At 37.1% G+C, this 15,633-nt stretch overlaps 2 protein-coding genes across 3 annotated transcripts in view; one reads left to right on the top strand and one right to left on the bottom strand.

Moving 5' to 3' along the window:
* SYT1 (synaptotagmin 1) overlaps window positions 1–15,633 on the top strand; it is a 599,049-nt gene that overhangs the window by 229,818 nt on the left and 353,598 nt on the right. The window lies entirely within an intron of this gene.
* LOC128581544 (prefoldin subunit 5-like) lies at window positions 5,523–6,108 on the bottom strand. The gene has a single exon (XM_053584517.1). The coding sequence runs from the start codon at window positions 6,100–6,102 to the stop codon at window positions 5,638–5,640; it is 465 nt and encodes a 154-aa protein (XP_053440492.1). The 5' UTR covers window positions 6,103–6,108; the 3' UTR covers window positions 5,523–5,637.

Below are 15,633 nucleotides of genomic sequence, written 5' to 3'. Positions count from 1 at the left end.
CAGTATTAGGGCTCATGTAAACTGTAACTTGCAGGTAATAAGGAGAGGAGTTGGCACAGGGGTGAAGAGAATTTTCCTTTCCCCCTTCTGAGTGTTAGATAATTTAAGTCTATAAACCAAACCAACAAGGGACAGATTAACAGGAGAAAAAGTGCACAAATTTATCATGTGCACGTAGGCCTGGGAAGCTACACAAAATGTGAGGCTCCAGGAAGGGCCAGACAGCTAAACTTGTAATATTGTACAGCAAGGGATAGAAGCATAGAGCATCTGGGGAATGTGGGGGTGGTGACAAGGAGGGTGAAGGGAGTGAATGCCTTGAACAAGGTTGTCTTATTGAGCAGATAAAGTCTCTCAGGTAGCAGACCTCAGGAAGAACAGATGGTAGCCTGGGGTAACAGTTTCTCTCTCAAGACCTTTAAAAGTGTAAGTCCTTAAGCCACCTTTTCTTCTGAGTTAACATTAGAAAAATAAGCTCAGAAAAAGTCTCGGCCTAAATCCATGTTTACTATGCTAATGAGCATAGATGTAAGTTTCTTTTACAGAAGGACAGTTTTTCAGAGCTTTTTCCTTGTGTCTGTAGGACTACCTCCTTGTGTCTGCAGGACTCCTGAGTAGCCACCTCAAAACATGAAAAGAAGCACCATTTGGGGTATCATATTTTGGTTTCTTACAGTCCCCTTTTGAAACTTTATTTTCAGACAGTTTTACATATTTAAATAGGATGGGTAATTCTGGAGGCATTTGAACAGAAGTTTCGAGATAATAGAGGATCCGGGGGAGACAGCCATATTCGAATACGCAGAAAATGGTCTCATATTACAAGGTGGGGGTGCAGGGCTTCTCAAATGAAGCCTATACATGGGGTAAACAAGCAGGTCTTTAAAACGAAGCTATTCTGAGGAAACAAAAGTGAATAATTAGAGCAGTCAATAAACTAGATTCTGAGTCCCAGAAGTTGGAAAAAAACTATAAATTTGAGCTCAAAACATCTTTAGTTAGAGTGGAGGTAAACAGTGACAATCTGACAGATTTTAAGTTGTTGCCATGATTTCTCTAGAGCCTATTTGTCAAGTCGACCAACTTCAACTGGCAGGGCTTCAGGAAAATGGTACTTTTAATTTCAGTGATTCCAAGTGTAAAAAGATGGGAGGAAAAAATAGAAATGTTAGTTTGGAGAGTTGCAACCAGATGTTAAAGGAAACCAAAGAATTCAGGGTCCAGTCTAAATCATAGATAAATAATAAAATCTCAAAAACAACAATCAGGGCTAGAATTTAATAACAGGCATTATATAGTTTTGTTTTATTGAAACAATATTTTTCTCTCTCCAATTCCCTCATTTTTATCAAAGATAAGGATAGTAAAACTAATTTATTTGCAAAATAAGTTTTAGACTTGTTGCCCTTGGCCTGATCATTCAAATAAGCTCAGCAAGAATGAGGACTTAGTATATCACCTCATTTGAAATTTTGCGTTGCTAGAACTTTCACAAGGATCTTAGATGAGACTTCCAAAAGCCTTTCCAGGCTCTGATGCCAAGCCGATAATTCTCCTTCAAATTACAGGTCTGTAATACCTGTAATTTTGGATGAATACCTCTCTTCTCAAGTTTCCCAAATTATCTTGAGGTTCTTGGGCCTGTTAGGTAGTGACATCTTTTGCTCAGGCAACCGTATGAATCATTTCTTCAAGGTCCCCGGCCAGTTTTTCCAACAAGCTTTCATTGGCTCCATAAAATTGATATTAATTTTTTTTTTTTATTTCAGGTTAATGTGAGGTTGCAAACAGCTAGGTTAGCATGTTTACATTTGTTAGGTAGAGTCCCTCTTGTAGTTGTGTCCCGCACCCAGAGGTGTGCCATATGCCTTTATATTGTGCCCGTTAAGTGGGAGCACCCTGACGTCTTGGACTGAATTCAGTTTTTCTCTTCTGTGGGCGTGTATTAGATTGTCTGCTGGCTTCATATTAGCATTGAGTACATTGGACACTTGCTTTTCCATTCTTGTAATACTGATTTTAATTTTTTAAGCAGACTGATCATATCTTGAAAAAATGATATCTCAATCAAAGTTTTGGTCATATAACCAGTGTTTTCAATTGTGTCCTGTTACAAAGTGAACACATTCTATGGAGCATATGCAAATAACTCTATTGCCATAAAAACAAGGATATTCATAAATAGCTTCCAAATGCTGGAGAGATCAGATAGGGAAAAAAATTAATGTTTTGATTCTGCTCACAAAAGTATACTTTACCAAATTGCTATAAACTATAGAAAGTTTAAGGAAAAAAAATTATTTTAATGTGGATAATAATACATAAAAATTTCAGCAATGTTCCAAACACAGCAAATTATATTCTCTCATTAGTTTAGCCCTATGTAATTAGTTCTTGCTTTGTTTGATGATGATTAGCAGTTTTGTGAGTCCAGTTTCTTCACTACAGTTCTGGCATTCTTACCCAGCCCAACAGCATGATCTCAAAGTTATCAGAAATCTGTATTCAATAGTACCTATCAAAGTCTTTTCCATACACTTTATCGATGAAAAGAAATTCTGTACTATATCTTGATTGCAAGATGCTTTTAAAGAAATATCTCACCTTCCAATACTTACGTGAAAGACATGTCCACATTCAATTTTTTACATGAATCTCAATCTCCATATGGCTCGACAACTTGCCCAAAGTCTGACATCTACAAAGAGACAGAGCCTGGTCTGAAACTTAGTCTAACACTAAAGATTTTACTTCTTCTATTACACGGTCATTCTCTGAAAGAGCTGGGTAGAATGTGGTTCCTAATGATTTAAAAATCTGATGAGAATTTATTAAAACCAGCATCCTTTAAAGCATTCCACTCATTCCTAAGGTTTCAGTGACAAACAGTTGTCTTTTATCTCTTCCATCATTTCTTTGTGTATAGTTGGGTTCTTCTCTGTAAGTACCTACCATGTGTAGTTCATTTAGATAAACTTTCTCTTCAAGTTCACATCTTTCTGGCTATTATAAGACTCTGAATAAGCCTAGTCCCCCTAACTGGCTGAAGGGATGTCAGCCATGTAACAGATCTCAAGCATATATTTCTTGGTTTGCAAAATTAAAATTATATATTCTCATTCTCTAATGATCTAAGAGACAGCCAGAATGACCCATTTGCGTGAGGTCACTGGTATCATTTATCTACAAGAGGTCTTAGAAAGTAGCCTTGGAGGAGCTATAGAAGCAAATCTGTCACTTTTCTGATGACTACCCAAAGGAATTGATATCACTATAAAATACTATGTAATCTTTACAAGTCCCTCTGAAAAACCAACACACTCGCGAAAATAAAGCTAAGATCTTGTCAAATGAGGTCTTTTCCAGCTTTATTCCAGAAGGAATGCAAACCTGTTGACCTCTAAAAAGGACCTATTCACCAATGAATAGAGCAGAACTATGACAACTATAAATTTGTATTTAGTAATGATGGAAAATTTTAACTTTTAAGGATCCTGTTTAGATATAAAAAAGAAAGACTCCTTAAACCACACTGTTCTTTCCCAACGAGGGAGGGTGAGACCAGCGGACAGTCAGCTTTGTGTATATTGCGCCTGAGCACAAGATGACGTCACGTGTTTACCTGAATTCCCACAGGCATTCCATGGCCTTTTAAAATCTGTTCGTTTTCCCAAAATGGTTTTCCATTTTGTTTTTACTTACCCTCTAAGGGCTTATCTTTTATCTTAGGTACCATTGCATGAATTTCTTTGCTCTGCCAAACCGCCAGAGTTTCACATACCTTATTTCATTTCACTTTCCAATACTTACATGAAAGAGATGTCCACATTCGGTTTTATACATGAGTCTCCATCTCCAAATGGTTCAACAACTTGGCCAAAGTCTGCCATGTACTAAGAGGCAGAGCCTGTGCCTGAAGCTAAGTCTAGCTCCACTAAAGCCTCCACTTCTTCTATTACACGGTCATTCTCCGAAAGAGCTGGGTAGAATGTGGTTCCTAATAATTTTCAGTTTCTTTGAATCTGTTTTTTCCAGAACTGAGCACCTAATAATGAAATTTTGGATGCCAGTCATAGAACCAGGAATGGAAAAATCTCAAAATATTGGCAACAAGGGCACAAAAAAGTAGGAAACACTCAGCACAGGGGATCCCAGTTATGTCAGGGAGATCAAAACGTGTCTATGTCAAACAGTGTTGTTTGTGTCACCCCATCAGGGTGACATATGAAGATGTGGTTTCCATTAATTGTTTTTAAAGAGTCCTCAAAAAGAAATTATTTTACAGAGTATCCAATTTATCATTCAGTGAAATGCCGTCTTAAACATGTTAGGCTCTGCCAGGATGCAGCAGGGGAGGCCACAGGCTTGCAGAGGCACCTGCCAGGACCTGTTGAGGGGCTGAACCTTTTTGTGAAGTAATAAACAGCTCCAAGACTTGTCTGATTTAAGCAGAACATGATCCCAGAGTTGTTGCTTTTCCACACTTTATTTCAGAACCGTCTATGAACAGTGCACTAAACACATTGGTTGAAGTGCAACTTCAACTGGTCCCGGGTCTGAGAATTGATTTTTTTACCCTTCGGAGCTTCACTGTACTCAAACACAAAAGAGGAAATAATTTCAAAAAATGCTGCCAGTCGTGGCTTTCTACAGGATGAACACAGGAAAGGGGAAAATAAAAGTGTGTGGTTACCTTAGTGCTAGCCTTAGCAACGCTGTCCAATCGTAGCAATGGCAAGATTATAAATTTATTTAAGCTTTACCAAACAAACACAAAGCAGTTAGGAGGGCAATTTGAGTACGTGGCTCACAATCCTGATCCTGAGAAAATTGTTAATTCCTTTACGATGTCACTAAATCCTTCCCACCAATTGAGAAACATATTAATTCAAAAGAATTCATTTTTTTCCTCATGAAAGAGAAGCTTTAGCACAATAATGTTCTTTTTGTTTAAACATTATTTATTCATTGCAACTGAGAATTTTAGAACAATGCAATTTGGAATAAACATATGCCTGGTTAATGTTATCCTTGAGAGAGGAATAAAAAGTAATAATTTAAAACTGTATCGTTATAAGGCATCTGGTTTGATAGAAATGTACTCTTGAGATAGGACAAGAGTAGGTGGTGAATAGTTATTCAAAAATCAGAAATTTTGGAGGAATCACTACTTCTTGGATGGGTAATGCAATTATATTGTAATACAAATTAGGATTTTTAACCCTTATATAAGTTGTCATTTCTAGGGGCAGTGCCTATGTCTCAAAGTAATGGGGCGCCAGCCCCAGATACCGGAGGTGGTGAGTTCAAACCCAACCCTGGCCAAAAACTGCAAAAAAAATGTTGTTGTTTCTAGTAATGTAACAAAAGGTATTGATAAATATCTTTAAGAGAATTGGTTTTTAAAAATTATTCTGTGTCCGTGTTAAAAACAAACACTGGTACACTTTGAAATAAAATTGGTCATATCTTGTGTGATTTTATGTAATGACACGGGCACTGACCCTTTATTTTTTTTTTTATCTGTCCAACTTGCATATTTATTGACATTAGGAGACCCTACACCAGGAAGCCACGCCCACAGAGTCCCAGGTCCCTGAAGCAGGATCCTCCCTGCCCCATTTCTGCAATAAACTCTTAGGCTTTAGCAGTTGACTGAGCTGCCCCCAAGGCTGTGAGCTGCTGAATCTTCTGGCTCATCATTTCCATGACAGCCTGTTTCATGGCATGTTTCTCCTGGAGAGCTGGCTGGATTTTCTCCATTTGCTTAGTAAGGAAGTCTATCTTCCTCTTGAAGAAGTCCTTGGCATCCTCAACTGTCTTCTCTACGTAGTAGCCAGTTCCCACATCAATGAGCACATGTTCCACATCATGTAGCTTCCCAGGGACATACATAGAACTTGTCAGTGGGACAAGTAATTCTTTCCCTTCGTTGCTCTTGTTCAGCACGTTCAGATAATCCTTGGCTTCCACATACTTGGTCTGTACCACTTTGAGCTGGGCAATGGACGTGGACAAGAACTCCACTTCCTGGTCCAGCTGATTCTTGAGCATTTCTAGTTGCAGCAGATTCAGCTCGGTGATGTTAATCGACTGCGCCATGTTGGGCTGACCCTTTATTAAGAGAGTGGCTTGGTTACTGGATTCCACCAGCACCAAGTCTCAGGCCCTGGATTTCTTCAATAAAAAATGCAATTTTATCCTGGGAACCGGGGTCTTCCTCCTTGTGGATCCTTCACAAACTGACCTTTGTCTGCCTCTCTGAGAGGACCATTCTCTGCCACTGCAATTCTGTTGGAATGCTTTCTTGACTCAAGGTAAATTTGTGATGAGTGCTAGGTAGCACAATGCATGTCCAGGGCTCGCAGTGTCTAGCACCAAGGAAAGTGACACTTCTAGAATATTTTGGGGAACAGAACTTAGCCCAATTTGACTGTTGCCTGTGAAAAATACTGATGGAAGATGAGTCTGCAAATAAACCGGGACCGGATTAAGCAGAATTTGAAACAACAGAATATTCCATAAGCAGGAGAAAAATCACTACTTTCTTTGGCAGGAAAGTGATGTATCAGGAGTTGGCTTTGAAAAGATTAATATAGCAGTTGTTTACAGAGTATTTTGGATATTCAAGATAAGGAAATAAGAAGCAATTTAATTTGTTCTGCAGTAGAGACCAACTAGAAGGAACGGATGGCACATTGTAGGAGTCAAATTGACAGGACTGTGTGACTAAGGGAATGAGCACAGGCTTCAAAGCTGGGGCCCTGGAGCAAGAACATAATTGAAATGCAGATGGTGGTGGAAGGAACCAGTTTGAGTCAGAAGAAAATGACTCAACTGTAGCTGCGCTGCTCTGAGACTCCAGCAGATGTACAGCCAGCAGTGGGAACTGTGAAAGAAAAAGAAGGAGGCAAGCCCTGGTTGGAAGTGTGGTTTGGATACCATCAACATTCAGTTCAGGGCTGCAGCTCTGGCTGTCAGTTGATTCCCGCAGAAAGAGAACAGAGATAGACAGTAGAATACTAAGGGCGTAGTCCTAAGGTCCAAGTATATTTTTTTTCCTTTTTTCCCCCAAATATATTTTACAAACAAGACCGGAAGAATGAGATAGGGAAAGATGTGACCCATACTATCAAAAAAAAGCCAAAAGACCCTAGACTACATGCCACATTTCTATTGGTAGACATAAATAATACCTAAATAATAAATTTAAATATTTTAACCCAGACATTCCATTTATAGGATGGAGAACAACTGATTTAAAAACTGTTAATAATGCTCTTTGTTCATAATGAAAATGACAGAAAAAGTCTCCTTTTGCTGTTTATCGCTTACTTGTTTACAAAGCCCTCAAAATGTAATCTCTTTTTCTAATGTTCCATTTCTAAGGCCCAGAATAACTTCCTAGCGAAGTTGTGAAATATTCAGACCCAGAATAGCTACCTAGAAAAATAGGTCCTGTTAACACTATAAAAACAACTTTTCCTTTGACAAAATAGCTAAAGATGATGGAATTGTTTCCTCTTTAAATGGCTGTCCTGTGGTGGCATTTAAGAATGCACATTGAGGAATGTCTTATCACAAAAATCTACATTTTTACTGCTATTTTTTTATTTCACATTTAATCCTAATCATAATAGAAACAAAGTATATATAAAATCAACAGATATGAATGAAAAGTATACATGTTTTATTTCACTAGGTGTTCATCCTATTGCTTACTTTGTGCTATTTAAACCAGAATTTGGATTGATAGAAAAAATAATATTTTTTTGTTCAACCAATCATGCTTATTTATATAAATATAATTATGAATAGATAAAAACATTATAATTGATAAAAATATTGAGATACTATGATCAAGTATCTATTAATAAAACTTGAAAATATAAGTAAAATAAGTATCTCAAAAACTGGAAATGGTCAGAATAAATTTAGGATAGGCAATAAAACACAGGATAAAAGTGTATTGTTTTTAAAGAAATTTATAGCCAGATAGTATACCAATTAATTATTTTTAAATTCAAGTAATAACTATTTGTTCTATAATATAGAAAAAGTGAAATGGTTTTTCGTTATTGTTTGTGAAGATTACAAAATTTGACCAACAGTATGAATAAATGTAGTAAAGATACAGCTGTTAGTATAGATACAGCAGCAGTATTAAAAATGTACTAACAGGCTGAACATGGTGGCTCACACCTATAATCCTAGCATTCTACATGCTGAGGCATGTGGATTACTCATGCTCATGGGTTTGAGACCAGCCTAAGCAAGAATGAGACCCTGTCTCTACTGAAAATTAAAAAAAAATTAGGTTATTGTGGCTGGCACCTGCAGTCCCAGCTACACAGGAGGCTGAGGCAAAAGGATCTCTTCAGCCCAAGAATTAGAGGTTGCTATGAGCTCCGATAACCACAGAGTTGTACCCAGGGTGACAGAGTGAAACTGTGCCTCAAAAAAAATTAAAAAAAAGTACTAACAAAGTAATTCCAGTAACATACTGAAAGTATTAATGACATGTATTTTCCCAGAAATATTAATTTAAAATGTTGATGAAAACAGTGAATTTTGGTAAAATTTAATATTCAAATCAGAAGTATTACCAATATTACTTAAAGCACAGGATGATGCTTGTTCTCTCCTTACTTTGGAATAAGACAAAATTATTATTATTATAGAGCATATACTTATCTGCATAGAATATCCCAGAAAGTTATCTGAAAACCTATTAGATATTCTTAATATCCTTAGCTGTAAGAATTTATATACCAAAAAAATGGCAACTTGATTTTGTGTTACTGATGACTATTTATAAGATGGAAATGATTTATTACTAATTAAGAAAAAACTAAAATATACCCAGAAACAAAAAATTTGTGGCAACTATATCAAGAAAATTATAAAGATCTATTTTTTTTTTTTTTTTGTAGAGACAGAGTCTCACTTTATGGCCCTCGGTAGAGTGCTATGGCATCACACAGCTCACAGCAACCTCCAACTCCTGGGCTTCAGTGATTCTCTTGCCTCAGCCTCCCGAGTAGCTGGGACTAAAGATCTATTTAAAACAAACTAAATAAATAGAAAGATACTGGTTAGAAACAAATACTGTAAAAAGATGAATTATAAATTTAGAGATTTAATGCAATCTTTAGCAAATCATTGGAATATTTTTGAGAACTTAACAGCATGATTCTAAAATTTATCTCAAATAATGAAAGTAGAAAGGTAGCTACAATTAGATGGCATTTAATAATATAAAAAAAAAAAAAAAAGATGGTTTGTTTTTTGAGAAGGAATCTCACTCTGTTGCCTGGGCTAGGGTGACATAGTATCAGCCTAGATCACAGCAAATTCAAACTCGGGGGCTCAAGTGATCCTCCTGCCTTAGTCTCCCAAGTAGCTGGGACTATAAACACCCACCATGTTGCTAGCCTAATTTCTCTATTTTAAGTAGAGATATGGTCTCACTCTTGCTCAGGCTGGTCTCAAACTCTTAAGTTCAATAAATCTTCCCACATCGGCCTCCCGGAGTACTAAGATTACAAGGAAGAGCCACCATGCCCAGCCAAGAATAGTTAGTTTTAAAAAGTAAACATGAAGATTTACACCAATTTGATAATAGTACTAATCTCGTGGGGGTAGGATTAAAAGGATTTGCTGGAAAAGTGAGACTTTTTTTTACCTATTTCTTTTTCCTATATTTCTTTAGTGGGGGTGATTTTTATTTTCTTCTGACTATATTTTTCAATTTTTAAAAAAGTTATTAAAGCAATACAAGAAAATCTGGGGAAATATTTATAACCAATATAGCAAATTTTAGTATCATTACCAAATAATGGTATGTGTCAGTAATAGCAATAAATTTATTCTAATAGAAAAAATTATAAATATCAGGTAATTGACACAAAACTAAGAAATTAAAAGATTTCACTAACAATGAAATAAATTGAAAACAAAAGAAACTATTTTTATCTTTGTAATTTTGTGATTTAAAATGTTATTACTTAACACAGGTAAGGATAGAGCAGAGAGAGGCCCTCCCATGCCCTTCTGATAGGAATGTAAGTGGGTAAAAGGACATTTCTAAATGTTAAATCATAGTGCACTTTTATTTTCCACTTCATACAGTTAAGAAATTTTAAAAATTTCTGTAGTATTACATACTACTTTTATAATCAGGAATATAAAAATTTTAAATTCAAGCAAGTTTCGTTTCATGTCAATTTAGCAAGCTAAGGTTTTTAACATAGTTGTCTTTAAAACAGTGCTTTTCTTAGCAATTTGTGTGTATCAATCATGGTTATGGCCTCAATTCCTCCCTCTCAGCAAGTTCATGCATAGCATTTTAGTAGTCGAATAAAAATAAATAATTTCTTCTCATGAGCATGCCAGGTGGTGGGCAGAGCAATAGCAATGGTACTATTAGTCAAAATGGTGCACATTACCATATCTGGGTAGTGTGTTAAGCTCTGCAGAAGTCCTATCACATTTAACCATCAAACTCTACATGGTGGATATTACTGATGTCACCATTTTACGAATAAAGGAACTGAGGGTCAGAGAAGTTCAGTAAATGTCCGGGAGGGTACTGGGCGTGGCAGTGGAATGCTAAGCTTACGCATGGCGAGACCATTTATTTGTCATCTTCCCTGAGAGCTCATGCCACTTACTGAAGCCAGATTTTTCTCAATTTGGCTGTAAAATGAAAATAATAACACGTGGCAATGTTGTGAGATCCAACTGAAGTAATATATGTGAAAGCACTCTGAGAGGCAAATTCTATCAATTTAAAACATTAATTGTAGAAAAATAGTGATTATTTAGATACAGGTCCCCCACTAAACAGTGTCTTTCTTAATTTTACCACTTATAATTGCTCCACTCCTTTTATTTTTTATTTTATTTTATTTTATTTTTTTTATTGTTGGGGATTCATTGAGGGTACAATAAGCCAGGTTACACTGATTGCAATTGTTAGGTAAAGTCCCTCTTGCAATCATGTCTTGCCCCCATAAAGTGTGACACACACCAAGGCCCCACCCCCCTCCCTCCGTCCCTCTTTCTGCTTTTCCTCCCCCCCATAACCTTAATTGTCATTAATTGTCTTCATATCAAAATTGAGTACATAGGATTCATGCTTCTCCATTCTTGTGATGCTTTACTAAGAATAATGTCTTCCACTTCCATCCAGGTTAATACGAAGGATGTAAAGTCTCCATTTTTTTTAATGGCTGAATAGTATTCCATGGTATACATATACCACAGCTTGTTAATCCATTCCTGGGTTGGTGGGCATTTAGGCTGTTTCCACATTTTGGCGATTGTAAATTGAGCTGCAATAAACAGTCTAGTACAAGTGTCCTTATGATAAAAGGATTTTTTTCCTTGTGGGTAGATGCCCAGTAATGGGATTGCAGGATCAAATGGGAGATCTAGCTTGAGTGCTTTGAGGTTTCTCCATACTTCCTTCCAGAAAGGTCCCACCAGCAGTGTAAAAGTGTTCCCTTCTCTCCACATCCACGCCAGCATCTGCAGTTTTGAGATTTTGAGATGTGGGCCATTCTCACTGGGGTTAGATGATATCTCAGGGTAGTTTTGATTTGCATTTCTCTAATATATAGAGATGATGAACATTTTTTCATGTGTTTGTTAGCCATTCTTCTGTCATCTTTAGAGAAAGTTCTATTCATGTCTCTTGCCCATTGATATATGGGATTGTTGGCTTTTTTCATGTGGATTAATTTGAGTTCTCTATAGATCCTAGTTATCAAGCTTTTGTCTGATTCAAAATATGCAAATATCCTTTCCCATTGTGTAGGTTGTCTCTTTGCTTTGGTTATTGTCTCCTTAGCTGTACAGAAGCTTTTCAGTTTAATGAAGTCCCATTTGTTTATTTTTGTTGTTGTTGCAATTGCCATGGCAGTCTTCTTCATGAAGTCTTTCCCCAGGCCAATATCTTCCATGCTCCACTCCTTTTAAAATATTGTGATGTTTTGTAGGAGAAATTATTTTTCTTTGTTGACTCCACTCTCCGAAGCTTTGTCTATCTAGTGTTGCTCGTTAGCATTTTATTAAAGACTAACCTGTTCATGGCCTGTTTGAAAGTAAATCTCAGCCTGTTCTCTTGTATCAAACTGCAGAGGCACCAAATTACAGCTGTGTATTTACAGCAAGTTTTCCACTATGCATTGCCACTGCCAAAAATGTCCAAATGAGATGGGAAAAAAAATAAATTAACACATGATTACAATGGAGTGAACACTTTACAAACAAGTATTTTTAAGCAGCTTAGATAAATTTGGTTGAGTTATATTCCATTTATAGTATCTTACTCCATACTAATTTTATTTTACTTATTTATTTATTTTGAGACAGAGTCTCACTTTGTCCTCCTTGGTAGAGTGCTGTGGCATCATAGCTCACAGCAACCTCAAACACTTGGGCTCAAGCGATTCTCTTTGCCTCAGCCTCCCAAGTAGCTGGGACTACAGGCGCCCGCCACAATGCCTGGCTATTTGTAGAGATGAAGTTTCCCTGTGGCTCAGGCTGGTCTGCAACTTGGGAGCTCAGGCAATCCACCCACCTCAGCCTCCCAAGGTGCTAGGATTACAGGTGTGAGCCTCCACACCTGGCCTTCCATACTAATTTTAATTGGGTAAGATGTCTTTCATATTGTGCACTATTGATTTTCACTCCCTTCTACAAGAGAAGGATTCCAGAAGTGGCTGAAATTCTAACACTTTTTCTTTTTCCATATATGAACAAAGGATCAAAGGAAGACCCTGCCGTAAGTACAGTGTACTATAAAACAAATACTGTGTACTAGAGAAATAGGTCGATTCCCAATAGAAAAAAAGCCAGCTGCCCATCAATATTTTCTCTAGGATTTTCTCTGTGATAATGTACAGGAAGGATAAAAAAATTAATAAAAAGAGGCAGCTTTTTAATATTGTAATCATTTATAAAAAGGGACATCAGAAATCCTTTTTTCCCCTAAAATAAGGCTTTATAGAGTTTAGGGTATTATTTTTCTATGAGCAATTGAAGAATCTGACCCATTTAAATCATGAGAAATAAAAATCTAGAAATATTTTATTCTAGACTCCCAAACAGCAAGTTTACACTTTCATTCTAAAGCTGATTATTGATGTCAGAAGTTTGTCTCTTAGCTATATTGGCTCATAAAATGGATTTTAAATTTTATAAACCTTAATTATTTATCTAAGAGCCAGGACTAAGCAGTACATTTAAAAAACTATTAGTTAATTGAAGCAAAGCTTTAATTAAACATGTGAAGGCTTACAAATAAAGTGCGAATAGAAGCACACAGAAATAAGTGCTTGTTATTGGTTCTTAGGAAATTAATAAAAATGGCTAGCATTTATCGAAATTATACTAAATGCCAATGTGATGTTTTGTTATGACAAGTATGGCTTATTTTAATGTTCACAATAATTTTATAATTAAGTACCATTGTTGTTTTCTGGTCAAATAATTCAATGATTTGCCCAAAGACATGAGCAATGAAAAGGTGGTGATGCTGGATTATGCAGGCCCACGAGCAGCGTCCCTCGCCTTTTGTATATGCTGTAGGTAACTTTACCTAAATTACTCACTATAGGAAGTGTAGCAATGAAAATTGACGAATGTTCCAAACATCAATTGCCCTCACTTATGATGAAAAAATACCCTAAAGAAAATCCTCTTGTGTTGCCATGATCTACTGTGTTGGAGTTCAGCGATCTCGTTGTCAGTTCTAGGTGCACTGTTGGCGGGATGACCAGACCTACCGAAAGTAAGGCAAGCTTGAAACTAAGTTCATTGAAAAGGGGTAAGATAGGTTTACAGAGCAAGAGCAAGATACATGTGCCACAGGCAAGGAAAGGGCCCCTTTTCAAACAAAAAGGCCTTGGTTATGATCTGGGATCTTGTTTTATAATGTCTGGTTTGGGCTCTTCTTGTGGTGAGAGGTCTCCATGGAAGCATTTTGATGGAACGTTGAGAATTAGGTGACCTGAGTCTTAGGGACATGCAGACCTCCCATGAGCCTCTCTGAAAGCCCCTTTACAGGCGGGGCGAGCTCAATGTAGATTTAAGCTAATGATGTGATATATAGGACAGAAAGTCACCATCCAGCCCCAACTGGGTCCACAAGGTTATAGAATCCTTGCATTCATTTGCACTTAGCATGCTAAGCTCTGATTGGTAGATTGGAGGGTGTGGGAATTGCTTGGGGCACCCACCTAGGAGGGGCTGGAGATCCCCACTGTCTGCTGGACAGTAGTATTCCTAAGAAAAGCCTGGGCCAGGGGGTAGTGGAGCAAAGCAAGGGAAGCCCTAAAGGAACATTGCAGAATCAAAGAGGGATACTTTAGTGCTGTGGGCATCCTACTCCCCAACTCCAGAATTTCTCGCCAATTTTTTTCTCATACCTTAGGTACCCTTTCAAATACTCTTTCTCTTCCTGGAACACTCTTTCTCCCTCTACCCCACTTCAGGGCTAAGTGTATCCTGCAGGTTTTGCTCACACGTATCACCTTCCACAGCACCCATTCCTGCCCCCAGTCTTCTTGTTAGATTTTCTACCTCTTCTTACTCATAGCACCCTGCAATTAACACACACACACAAATTATATTACAATTCTCTGCACTTACATGTTGGTCTCTTCTAGACTATTGGAACCTTCTAAACAGGATCCGTAAGTTTCTCCTTCATCTTAATGTAGTAATAAATTATAATAACCACAATAAATTATAAGTTGTAATACCTGCCACAGATTCAACACTCAAAAAGTGTTTGTTGAATTAACAAATATCATAGACTTCAAAGTAGCTCAGACTAAACTATGCATTTTCTCAGATGTTACCTCTTTTTTTTTTTTTATTAAATCATAGCTGTGTACATTGATATAATCATGGGGCATCATTCACTAGCTTCACAGACTGTTTACCAAGTTTCACATATACCCTTGTAAGATGCACCGCTGGTGTAATCCCACCAATCCCCTTCCCTCTACCCACCTCCCTCCTCCCTCCCCTCCCTTTAGATGTTACCTCTTTTAATTTTCATGGCAAGCTCCTATGTAATGAATCTAATATTCTCATTTTTAAATAAGAAGAAATCCGAGACTCAAAAGTTCAGAAATTTGGCCAAAGTCACAAACACCACAACAAAAAGAACTGAGACTCAAACTCAAGTTTTTGAACTCTATGTCCAGTGTTGTCCCCTCACAAAGCAGATAAGAAATTGATCTCCAATACCAAATTTCACGCCCTAAACAATTTTACTACAGGGTGGCACCTGTGGCTCAAAGGGGTAGGGTCCCCACCCCATATGCCGGAGGTGGCCGGTTCAAACCCAGCCCTGGCCAAAAACTGCAAAATAAAAAATTTTACTACCCTTGCATTCTACAGAAATTTTTTAACTTTCCATTTTCACACTGTTTATTGTAGAGTGGAAGTGTAGTAAATAATAGATACAAACTTTGACCTTGAGAAAACCTAAAGTTTAGAAGCAAGGATTAGGGGAAAACACAAATAATTTTAAATCAAGGAAGAAAGATGTTCATTGAACAGATCTTTATTAAATAACTAATGGTGTGTGCCAATGCACTAGGTATATGAGGATTT

The sequence above is a fragment of the Nycticebus coucang genome, chromosome 3 (genome assembly GCF_027406575.1).
Source record: "Nycticebus coucang isolate mNycCou1 chromosome 3, mNycCou1.pri, whole genome shotgun sequence".
NCBI lineage: Eukaryota > Metazoa > Chordata > Mammalia > Primates > Lorisidae > Nycticebus > Nycticebus coucang.
Note: the sequence above shows the minus strand (reverse complement) of the source record. Positions and strands in the feature narration are given on the sequence as shown.

Excerpts from the sequence above, each read along its gene's own strand:
- LOC128581544 (XM_053584517.1), bottom strand. The coding sequence starts at position 6,102 with ATGGCGCAGTCGATTAACATCACCGAGCTGAATCTGCTGCAACTAGAA.